The following is a 13,052-nucleotide window of genomic DNA, read 5'->3' as shown; positions in this document are numbered from 1 at the left end:
CCTTTTGACAGTTTCATTTGAACAATTCCATTTTTTGGAACAGCTGACAGTTCCATTTCTTATTGCAAATAAATATATATAAACTAAAAGATAAATGAATTAATCAGTCCCTCATAATTAACGTTAAGTCTGTTCCTGATAGTCTGATCTTACTGTATCCAAATAACAAAAGTTCCTGAGCCTAGAGGAATCACTGGGTATGGTTCATCAATATAAATGTATATAAATGATCCTGTAAAGAGGATGACAGTCATAAACCATATGGCTTTCTAAACTTAGTAAGGACAGTTTCAACTTGTGTGGTAAGGCTTTCCACCTGAAACTGGAAAAGGCAAAATGGGTTCTATAAAGAAATAGTTGTACCAATTGAAAGATTCAAATATTTACTTTTAAAAATAAGCAATTATCTAAGAATTTATTATCAGGAACTAATTACAAGTATGCTTATATAGTCACAAAGATATTTATCTCACTGGTAAAAAATCAGGAAGAGTTTAAATGTGGGTGGTTTAAAAATGGTTATGGTACTGTAGATTTCATGTCATGAAAATATGTTTCAGTTCAGTTGCTCAGTCGTGTCCGACTCTTTGCGACCCCATGAATCACAGCACACCAGGCCTCCCTGTCCATCACCAACTCCTGGCGTCTACTCAAATTCATGTCCATCAAGTCGGCGATGCCATCCAGCCATCTCATCCTCTGTCATCCCCTTCTCCTCCCACCCCCAATCCCTCCCAGCATCAGGGTCTTCTCTAATGAGTCAGCTCTTCGCGTCAGGTGGCCAGAGTACTGGAGTTTCAGCTTTGGCATCAGTCCTTCCAATGAACACCCAGAACTGATCTCCTTTAGGATGGACCGGCTGGATCTCCTTGCAGTCCAAGGGACTCTCAAGAGTCTTCTCCAATACCACAGTTCAAAAGCATCAATTTTTTGGCGCTCAGCTTTCTTCACAGTCCAACTCTCACATCCATACATGACCACTGGAAAAACCACAGCCTTGACTAGATGGACCTTTGTTGGCAAAGTCATGTTTCTGCTTTTTAATATGCTATCTAGGTTGGTCATAACTTTCCTTCCAAGGAGTAAGCGTCTTTTAATTTCATGGCTGCAATCACCATATATTAAATGATAACAGCAGACTATGATAAGAAATAGATTACAACTTTGTAAAATAAATAATAAATTCTTAAGAGAATAAAAGGAAAGAATAAAGCCGAATGCTACAGTGTTACCTCCTAGGCAGAAACATGGATGTTATTTTTTGTTGTCTCCAATGAACACAAATTACTCCACCCCTTACTCACGCCTCAAGTTAAGAAAGAACAAAGGAGAAAACCCACACCTTACTATTAATAGCCACTATCAGATTGTCTGCTCTTACATATGGGACAAGAATTTCAGCTACCAATTTTCTGCTACATGTTCCTACTCCAAGGCCACAGGTAACTCTCCAGAGAAGGCTGTCTGTATCAGAGATTATCTTTCTACATGAGAGGGAGACATTCAGTGTCTCTGGACTGACCTTGTAATATAGAAACCAAACCCCATGAACAGTCATATTCAACCAGACTAGTGAGAGAGAATGATGCAAATATGCAGAGAAAAGCAGAGGCAAGAGGGAGAGAGGGCATGGCTAGATTTCTGATGGATTTTCAGTAGCCTGTTCCAGTCTTCTTCTAAGTCCTGTTGAACTTCTACCCTTAGGTTCTACAAGATAATGACTTCTCATACCCTTTTAATACGTCTATCTCCCTTCTATGCTAATGCTGGTTTCAATCACTTGCAATCAAAATTCTGATACACTAGAGTTCAATGAAGTGGAGAAAAAAAACAACCTATAAATGGTTTTCAAACTTGGAAAACCTCAAACTTTCACATTAAAGAAATGTAAGTCAAGATTGTGGGATACATGCTCATTATTAGAGAAATGCAAATAAAAACTACAATGAGGTATCACCTCACACTGGCAGAATGGCTATCCTCAAGAAATACAAATAAGAAATGCTGGAGAGGGTCTGGAGAGAAGGGAACCCTCCTACACTGTTGGCAGAAATGTAAATTGGTACAGCCACTATGGAAAACAGTATGGAGGTTCCTTAAAAAACTAAAAATAGAGCTACCATATGACCCTGCAATCCCACTCCTGGGCATATATCCAGAGAAAAACATGATCTGAAAGAATACATCCAACCCAATGTTCATTATTTAGTAACTAATTATTAGATAAGAGTAGTAGGAAGTATTAGAAGAAACAATAATTAACAATTAACAACACTGTTAATCAACTGTACCCCAATACAAAATAAAGTTTACAGTTTGAGCAAAAAAAATTATGGGATACAAATTTTCACTTTTCCAGAGTAGCAAAAATTTACAAAAACTATTAAAATAAAGGAAAGGAGTAAAGAAATAGGGATTTTCATATTTTTGGAAAAGTATAAATTGGAAGTCAATTTTTACAATATCTTGCAAAGTTTTAAAAATGCACATATCTTATGACTGAGTGATTTCACTTCAAGTAATTTATGCTATCATTTATCAGACATACGTATAAGAATATTCACTGAGCACGGTTTGCAATGGAAAAAATCTAGAAACAACTTAAATGTGCATCATTAAGAGATGGATTAAATAGTTTATGGTATCCCTAAACGTGATACTATACAATTCTTAAAAAAGAGTGAATTTGAAATTTTCCATAATGAAGAGTTAAAAAAAAAAAAGGAATGAAGACCTACATGTGCTATAGAAGAAACTCCAAGATATTTTTAGGAGATAAAAATAAGGTATACTACCATCTGTATAAAAAATAGTAGGGACACGTGTACACACAGACACAGACACACACACACTTCTGTATACAAAGAATATTTCTAAAAAGAGTGGAAAAAACTGGTAACCCTTTGGGGATGAAAGGGTTATATATATACTGATATATCAAGGGTCAGGTAGAGGGAGACTTAGACATTACACAGTATTTTAATATAAAAATGCATTCAAAAGAACAATGAACTAACATGTATAAAAATGGCAGACCATGAATCCAATATAGAAGATTATCACTTACGAGAAACTGAAACAGAAACTCAGAACATTGACTTCTAAATATTATTTCTTTAAAAAAAACTTAACCTTGGTCTTCTCGTTGATTTATTCAATAAGAACTTGAACCCTGTCCTCATTATGGCAATAGGTTCCTATTTTCATTATATAGTAACTGCTTACTAGACAATAGTAGTAGGAAGTATTAGAAGAAACAAGTACTTAATTAACCAATTAAACTCAAAATAATGAACTTATTAGATCACAGCTATCTCTATTGTTTAATGGAGCACTGCAGATTTTTTCTGTAGATATGAACAATTTATACTTAAACCACCTGATAGCAAGCATTTATGTCTCTCAAACTATATTTCCTATTTTGTAAAAGTATAGTGCAAATTTTAAATATATTTTGATTATTCATGAAACTAGCAATAATTTTTATTAAGCATTTTTGTGTCCAACACTAGGTTATGCATTTTTCACACAGTAGTTCTAATCCTCACAACAATCTTACAGGGTAGATGGTATTATGCTTATTTTACAGATGAGGAAGCTAACACATACAGAAGTTAAAGTGCTTTGCCCAATGTCACAGAATTAACTACTTATGCAGAGGTAGGCTGTAGTTCAGGTCTCTCTGATTCTGAAGCTAGTACCCTTAACGCATAATGAAGCTTGCCCTAGGTGTTTATTAAAAACCTATTATACCTTAGTATAGAAATTAAAATTTGCATAACATATATTAATAAAAGCAACTATTCCTAAGCTTTTTACTTCTGTGATAGGTCTCCACTACTTTTTCTTTATGGACCCAGGGTTTACAACTGGAAATAATGATTAGCAAAGCTTTTATGGTCTTATGTCCTATATCCTCTTTCTAGAAAATTGCCATCACACTTTTTTTCTTTTTTTAATTTTTTTTCACACTGTTTTTAATACAAGGTATCTTGGGGTTTTCTCTGTCATTTAAGAGACACATGGGTATATACAGGTGTCACTATCCAGTATGGCTTGAGCTCTGGAGAATACCTGGCACACGATAAACACTAAAGAGATACTGGATGCTGTGAGAGTATAACCTAACTATACAGTGGTGGGTTTGGACTGTCATCACCCTAATCAAGAGCTAATCTTTATATCACTAATGGTAGAACAACCAGTTATGCTGTCTTTCTCCTAATGTGATGCAATGTGATACACATATTACCTAGAATGAATTCTAGCAAAAAAGTATTTAACTATTCACCACTGAGCTGAAGCTAACTTTCAGTTTCCAGGAAACAGCTAAATGCAGCTAAGTGATATCACAAAGAAATGACCAGACTAATACACATCATGGAGTATTTTTCTGGACAACTTGCCCATGAACAAGTTAAGATTCATTAAAAAAACTGCTTTGGAATAAGAGACTTCATGAAAATAAACAGATGCAATGATCCTGTACTAGTCCTGGACTGGATTCAGGTTCATTAAAGAACAGCTTGGAAAAGACTGGGGAAACATGAATAGAGGCTGGATATTAAATATTATGATAGAATTATTATTTTTTTAATGCTTCTTTTTTTTTTATTCTTTTTTTTTTGAAAGAATTATTTTTAACTGTGAGATTTATTTTGCCTATGTTAGTGTTTTAAAGATGCATCTTCAAATATATATATGTATAACTATACATATTATTTTTTAAAAAACATTGGCTGAATGATGGAATAAATGAATGAAAAAGCCTAGGGTGGAGATATAGTTTTCATAGTCAATAGTAAGCATGTTAATCAAAACCATGAGAACAGATGTGATCATCGAGGAAACTATCAAGTCAAGACAACAAGATGTGAACCAAGAGAATATCAACATTTCAAACAATAGACAAAGAACTATCAAACTGAAAACAGAGTACTGAAGAAAAGGACCATGAGGGAAATTGTACTCCTGAAGCTATCAAGAGAGAGTTTTAAGAAGGATTTAAGCAATTAAAAATGTCAGATCTGAAAGAGATCAAGGTGAATAAAGACTGAAAAGAGGCGAACAAAGAACAAATAGATGACCTGACTGAGAGGAGTTTCAGTAGAGTGACTGGAGAAGTCAGAATGAGCTGTAGTTGAAGTGGAGATGTCACTTCTCTTACAAAGTAGTTTGTAGTTTCTCAGAAAGATGAAAACCTCTACAAAGAATACATATTGCTCAGATAAGGAAATTCCCAGTGATTAGTACTAACATGTAGTAACAGATAAGTGGAGGACAGAATATAAATGACAGGTGATAGCAGAGTTATACAATAAAGCATTCCTTTTTGGAGTTCTCAGGTAATTCATAAAATATAAAATTTAGATAAAATAAGTATCTGCTATTATAACAGTTTGAAAATTCAATATAACTACAGCTTGATTTTTTTTTTCTACTAGTCTCCTAGAGAAAAGTGGTATCATAATCTTATATATACAGATGTGTTTCACTGCACGAAATGGATTGGTTCCCTTAAAAATAGGATGTAAAATTGTATTTTTGTAATTGAATAACTAAGAAAATCAGAAAATTCTCTAATTATAATATGATTCTAATTACCTTTAGGCTGCACTCTGATTTCATTCTGGTCATATCTTTATAAGTAATTTTAATATAAATAATTTTGATTCTATAGCACATATTCTTTGGTCCCTATTCTAATCCTATTCCAAGTATTGGATATTGGGTATAGGTACTATTAACTATGTTTGAACCCAAACCATTCTGTCTGCCACAGGGGATTCTGTTTGGAAAAATACACGACTCTCCCCTTAGAGAGATACAGTTTGTCCAGAAAAGTTCTGGGACAGCCCCAAAACTGTTTCATTTTCCTAATTAAAACATTTAAGAACTCTGGTCTTTCACATTCTTAAGCTCAGCTGAAATCTCTTAACAGTCCTGAAAACAACTTTAAAAAAATCAGTATATTGTATAGAATAAAATTATAGTTTTTTGTTCTTTTTAAAAGACTAGGAGTAAAATATTTTATATTTATTTCTTATAAAATAATTACTTTTAACTAAAGTCAGCTGACTTTGAAGAAAAAAATGCACTCTAAACCTAATATACAAAGAAATAATACATTAATTTTTGTAATAATAGTTACTCAATGTTGTATCCCATTTGTAAAAAAGTTCAGATTGTCAAGTACTGGAAGTTTTCTTAAAGTAGGTCATACTAACACTACACTATAGCCATAATTCTTAAAGCACTTCCTATGTACCACCTTCTATGATGAGTGCCTTAAGACTATTGCATTTAATAATTTCAACAGCAAAACCTGTGAAATAAGCATTGTTTATCATAAATCTCATTTTACTTATGAGGTAACAGATCAAATCTTGTTATATCCAAGCTAGTGTAGATTTAAAGACAGGTCAAAATATGCTGAATTGTAATTAAAAACATGAGATCTCACAACATGCTGAATTTTATTCACATTCTAAAACATTGATAATCAAAATTAATGCTAAAAATATGGTTTAAGAGCTATGCTATAATAGATTTATAGACAAAGTGGAGATAGTATGGGAAAATAAACACCAGTTTCACAACAATGTGAATATGTTTAGCACTATTAAACAACACAAAAATGGTTCAGTTCAGTTCAGTTCAGTCGCTCAGTCGTCTCCGACTCTTTGCGACGCCATGAATCGCAGCACACCAGGCCTCCTTGTCCATCACCAACTCCCGGAGTCTACTCAAACTCATGCCCATTGAGTTGGTGATGCCATCCAGCCATCTCATCCTCTGTTGTCCCCTTCTCCTCCTGCCCCCAATCCCTCCCAGCATCAGGGTCTTTTCCAATGAGTCAACTCTTCGCATGAGGTGGCCAAAGTATTGAATTTCACAAAAATGGTTAGGATGGCAAATTTTATGTTATGTATTTTATATCACACACACCAAAAAGGTCAGCTTTGTTAGAAAAATATTTAAAGGATTTTTTACTATAATATGTCTCACAACAGCCAATTTTTGCTTATTCACAGTAAAATGTTTAATACTATTCCTTCCATTCTTAAGGCACAGAGATTATTTTTCTATCCTGGGTGTTCATTGGAGGGACTGATGTTGAAGCTGAAACTCTGATACTTTGGCCACCTGATGTGGAGAGCTGACTCATTTGAAAAGACCCTGATGCTGGGAAAGACTGGGGGCAGCAGGAGAAGGGGACAACAGAGGATGAGATGGTTGGATGGCATCACCGACACAATGGACATAGGTTTGGGTGGACTCCAGGAATTGGTGATGGAGAGGGAGGCCTGGCATGCTGTGGTTCATGGGGTCACAAAGAGTCAAACTTGACTGAGCAACTAAACAGAACTGAATCTACAGGTGTTTTAAATAGGTCTTCCTTGATAGCTCAGTTGGCAAACAATCCTCCTGCAATGCAGGAGACCCCGGTTTGATTCCTGGGTTGGGAAGACCCCCTGGAGAAGGGATAGGCGACCCACTCCAGTATTCTCAGGCTTCCCTTGTGGCTCAGCTATAAAGAATCCTGTTGCAATGTGGGAGACCTGGGTTTGATCCCTGGGTTGGGAAGATCCCCTGGAGAAGGGAAAGGCTACCCACTCCAGTATTCTGGCCTGGAGAATTCCATGGGCTGTACAGTCCATGGGGTTGCAAAGAGTAGGACACTATTGAGTCACTTTCACTTTCAAATAGTTTTAAATATAGTAACTGTGGAAATGAGAAAAGATCTGAAACCTTAATTTTACATCTAAGAATTCCCTCAATGTATACCAACTTACTTACTTGATCTCTATATTTCACATTGTCTGTTAGGAAAAAGGTTAGTCTGTGAATACACAAATTGTTTTTTTATAAGTAGAGGCAGTCCAACAAACTCTAACAAAGTCTTTAGTTACTTAACATCCAAAGATCTTTAGGAAAAACATGGAATAAACTTGGTACCCTACAAAGGTTAAGAAAAATTAGAACATACAGGCTGAAACATGCTAGCTGCAAAGACCCTTTGCAATACCGTCTCATAGCTCAGGACAATAATAATGAAAAGTGCTGCTGTTGAATCTAGTCTTCATTGGGAGAAATTCTAATGAGTTACAATCCAAAACAAATCTCAAATTACATAAAGCCACTTGTAGATGATACATATAAATGACTACATGGAGATTACACTCAGGAAGCTTTAAAATATTTTAAAAAAACAAAAACTTTTGCAAATTATGTTGTAGTTAATATGTATCAATCTTACCTGCGTGGCCTAGTCCTTGGAGACATCATTTCATTCCCAAGTATGTGGTACCGTCTTGCTTCATGCAACAACTGATAGCACTCAGGAGAATTCTGGATCAACTGGTCCACCTCAACTGTTTGAACAAAGTAGTTGGGATGCAACAGAGGGAGTCTCACATGAGTCAGGAGCTCATGTAACAGTGGTCTTCTCAGATCAACAGCGCGATAGACCCAACGCATGACGGCTTCAAAAACCATCTCCTCCTTGCCAATAACTAGTTCATCACTACAAATATAATCAATCAGTTCATCTTTGTCAAGTTCAAGAAATTCTTCATGCTGGGACACATCCTCAAAAGTCTGTAATGCAAAATTCTTGCATTTTGTAAAGAGTGTTTTGAGGGAATGGGTATCAGCAAAGCGCTGGATTCCTAAGCAATTACAAGGATCAAGTTGCTCCTCCAAGAACTTGGCACATGCATCACGAAGAACGCTAATCTGAAAAAGGCTTGATGTTTCAAAGAGATACTGTACATTCTCTGTAGTGATCTTCACTTTTCCAGTATAAACATACTGTAAAAAACATTCCATAGCTTCAGCTAAAATACCATTGATCTCAACCAACATTTCTCGGCTTTCCCTGTGGTCATTACAGAACATAGCTCTGAAGTAGCTACTGCAGGCTGAGAGAACAGCTCTATGGCAAGGAAATTCTTTTCCTTCCACACAAATGATAACATCTGTGAATAAACGACTATCTCGGAATTCATTAAATATCTGGAGGATGTTTTCAGCATGGGATGATCCTGAAGAGAAGTCAAAAAACTCACGGCCTGTCAGAGATTTAGGGTCCATTTCAAAAACTTTACGCTTTGTTGCTGGTGAATCACGCACCCCGAGATCCTCTCTGTTTAGTCTTCGTCCCAATATTAGTACCATTGTTACATCAGTTGACTATATAATTGTTGAGAAATAACTGTTACAGATTTTCCTTATGTGGCTAAAAGTAAAAAAATTAATACATGTAAATCCATGGCTGATTCATGTCAATGTACGACAAAAACCACTACAATATTGTAAAGTAATTAGCCTCCAACTAATAAAAATAAATGAAAAAAAAACAACATTTCAATATGTAAAAAGTTTTAGTACTCCAATTATATAATTTCATTTCGATGTAAACACTACAATAAAATTACATAATCTATTTCATATAGGGTATAGAGTACTATCTTATTTTGATACAGATTGATAAAAATTTAGACAATAAAACATTAGGGGCAATTTGCAATAGTATTCCTTAAACCCCCTAGTTGAAAGGACACTACGTACTTTGTGAATTACTAACATATTACCTTCTGTTTGCCTTTTACAACCTGGGTTTCATCTACTGAAGGTAGAGCTAAGTCAGAATGCTGTAAGACACATTACTTGAGTACATTCAAATCTTAATATAAATACTTATTATTTTAATATAGTGCTGCTAGAGAAAAATTCAGCTATATCTATCAATGGCCTTTAGGAATATGTATGCTAAAAAAAAAAAGAATATGTATGCTGTTTGACCATTAAGTCCCTTTCTAGCAATCTATCGTAAGGAAATAATCAAGATTATATGGGAAGATTTACCTCAGGTGTTCAATGCTGTATTAATAGAAAATCCTTATATCAGTACATCTAGGCATAGAAAAAAGGAGGTACATATGTTTAAATGCTAAGTGATTTATCTTCTGTCTTTATTTCCCCCCAAATTTGCACTACGATGATATAGTACTGTATTTTTGTATTTTTTTAAATGTATGTTATTTATGCCCTGCTCCCTTTCCCTAATAAGAAACAATCTCAAGTCTCCCTCAGAAATGCTATGAATAGGTAACTGATGGGTTGAGGCACTGGACTACAGCTATCAATTGGCTTAAATTTTTAAGGCAGTTCCTTCTACTCTTTTCACTTCTAAGTTGCCATGTGATCCAAAATGTACTTGTAATTGGTTTCTGCCTCCATACATTTTTGTTTTCTCAAAGTTTAAATGAAAATATGTTCAGAATGCAAAACAATGTGCTGCAAGTTCTAAGAATTTCCCTTTTGGCTAAAATGGACAAGAAAGAAACATAAATGAAAAGATGCTCTGCTTTCTGTATCCAATAATTTTACTGTATCTTGTATTCATTATTTGGTATCTTAAAGTATGTGTATCTGATAAGTTTGGGGTAGCATATTGAGTGAGTAGTAGTAATAAATGTCTTAAAAGTTTATATGAGTTAAAGGTCTTTTTATGTTATTTTTAGCTTCTTAATTCCCATGGCTATTTTCCTTGATTGATGACTACCAAGAGGTCTTCCACTGCTTTACCAGAAAACACGAACAGCTATAAAATCACTCGTTATTAAAAGCATTCAACAGCAACAAGACATCTCTCTACTGCTTTGTATGGAAAAGAGACTATCTCATAGATCTGGGCTGTTTCCTTTCAAGCAACTTTCCCCTGGCTTTTTGGGAAGCCTCCCTTTCTCTGGACTTTCTGAGAACTTTTCCATGAACTAGTCCACAACACCATTAAATGTAAACTCTTTGTATGATGACAGACTAAATGATTTGCACAAGAATGTCTTAGGAATATGAGACACATTTCAGAGCATCTTTTCGGCTTCCAGGTGTAATTCAGTAGATTTTATTTTCCCATTTTACACAAAGTATTTTAACTAGTAAAGACAAGTTTAATCACATTTCAAAATACAGTAGGACAGGTTTAAGATTTATCATAAGTGAACTAATATATAAGCAAACTAAACCTAAAATTAGACTGAATTCTTCTAAAAAAATTAGCAGATATCAAAGCATTGTTATTCCCATCAGGAAAAAGTAGCAAATAAGTAGGCATCTCTGGACAAAACAAGAGGAAAATGCTTGTCGCAAAGAAACGTAATAATGGAAAATAATACCTACATAATTTAGTGGATGCAAGAGTGATTGGACTCTCAATGACTGACTGCCAAAGTCACACTATTTGTCTAGAAAAACTAGTATTATTTTCCTTCTCTCCCTCATCTTCTTCAGGAGCTTTATTCCTAGAGCTACACTCTCACTTAAAAGGAAGATTTTTAAGACAGATTCTTCTGGTTAAGGGTGTTTTAGGGTTTATGTCCAACTGTAGAACTCATAAATGTTGTAAACCTAGCTTCAGATTGTTAGGTAGATTTAAAAACCACATGGTTTTGGCCTATATTTCAGAAAAATGAATGGCGATAACTTATTTTAGTGTCTCTAGGACTGGAGAAACTGTAGAAGGGGGACTGAGGAGATCTGTAAGGATTAGAAAGGAGTGTGTTGACAGTTTATTTGGTAACAAAAATGACTGTGATGCTGTCTTCCTATATGATCTTGTTCCCTGTTACTGAGGTGGTCTAAGTGACCTCTGGTTAAAGGAAAATGATTTATATTTTCGAATAACAATGCTGCTGCTAGGTCACTTCAGTCGTGTCCGACTCTGCGTGACCCCATAGATGGCAGCCCACCAGGCTCCCCCATCCCTGGGATTCTCCAGGCAGGAACACTGGAGTGGGTTGCCATTTCCTTCTCCAATAACAATGCCAAGAGTTTATAAATATTATAATACCTTTTCAGCATTTGCTTGATCAAAGCCCCAGTTTTTCCACACCTAAAATAAATGGAGAACAGCAGCATATAAGTCAGATAGTAATTACTTCATGTTTAATTGGCATTATTTACTAATACATTGAAAAAAGATTTAGTAGGTTTCAATTTGTGACTAGAAGTTAACTTCTGCATAAAAAACCAATCCTGAATAACAATTCCTTAAAGCAAATTAAAAATTTTACTCTATACCTAAAATAGTTTCCTTATTTATCCAATTCCTTTCTTGACAATTTTTATTTTGCAGTAAGGTTTCTTGAATGAAAGATGAGTAAACAATGGTGGAACTGAGATGATGAAACATATCCTATGGTAACTCTGCATTGGATATTTGAAGAATGTCTGATAATAATGTTTTACTTGAGTCTGCAGTCATTAAATAATTCTGAGTTGGTCTATAAATATTACTTAAGGCAAACAGTTCAGTCATTGTATTTTATGTAACTATGAAATCAATAAGAAAATCTCAAGTATTTTGGGAAATTCAGGAAAAAACCGTTCAGTTTTTAATTGTTATCTAGATTATCCATACAGAATCATTATGCTTATCAAAAATTATCTTATATCTTTTAGTATATAAATGTATATTTCTTCTGTTTCATTGATCCTATGGACTCTAGTACCTGTAGCAATCAACCAATTCAGCACAACTCTGTGTGCGTATGTTGAAAAGAAAGAGAGGAATGCTTCTGAGAAAATACTGGAACCTTGAACTGTGCACAGAATATCAATGGTATTTAAATACAAGTACTTCTGGTTTCTGGCCTAGATATTTATAAATAGAACTCATAAATTCTTAACAAGCTTAGGCAAATTCAAATGTTGATCCCCAAAACCAAGATACAAACTACTGCTTTTTTCCTGCCTGTATAAAAAAACACACATCTCTATACCTGGATTAAGCTTTGATTGTGAGGTGAATGTTACCTTGCTTGTTTCCTTATTTGCAGAAGTCAGTCTAACTTGTGTGTACTTTGGTAAAGAATATGTCAACTTGGTCAAAACGGGATTGTTAAGTCTTAGCTAAATAAGTTTTTTTTCCCAAGAAGACAATAAAATGCTGAGCCTACTCAAGTCAATTCAAGAAACAATTCTAGAGAGCCTACCCCTCTGTCTGGCACTTGGGTGGTGAATATCGGATTCAGATCCAATTTTAG

The 13,052-nt window shown here is 34.8% G+C and overlaps 1 protein-coding gene across 8 annotated transcripts in view; it reads right to left on the bottom strand.

Moving 5' to 3' along the window:
• KLHL24 (kelch like family member 24) overlaps positions 1-13,052 on the bottom strand; it is a 38,245-nt gene that overhangs the window by 20,295 nt on the left and 4,898 nt on the right. For 5 of the 8 annotated variants that reach the window (XM_043873623.1, XM_043873621.1, XM_043873625.1 and 2 more), the window contains 2 exons: positions 11,858-11,899; positions 8,261-9,241 (listed from right to left, as the gene is read on the bottom strand). In XM_043873623.1, the coding sequence (XP_043729558.1) occupies positions 8,261-9,180 (920 nt within the window). In that variant the 5' untranslated portion in view covers positions 9,181-9,241; positions 11,858-11,899. Of the gene's footprint in view, positions 1-8,260; positions 9,242-9,870; positions 9,919-11,857; positions 11,900-13,052 lie in introns of all 8 variants that reach the window. The other 3 variants (XM_043873627.1, XM_043873628.1, XM_043873629.1) reach the window with 2 other exon arrangements.

Source organism: Cervus elaphus, chromosome 19 (genome assembly GCF_910594005.1).
Source record: "Cervus elaphus chromosome 19, mCerEla1.1, whole genome shotgun sequence".
In the NCBI taxonomy this organism is placed as follows: Eukaryota; Metazoa; Chordata; class Mammalia; order Artiodactyla; family Cervidae; genus Cervus; species Cervus elaphus.
The sequence above is the reverse complement of the archived record's forward strand: the minus strand, read 5'-3'. Positions and strand labels throughout refer to the sequence as shown.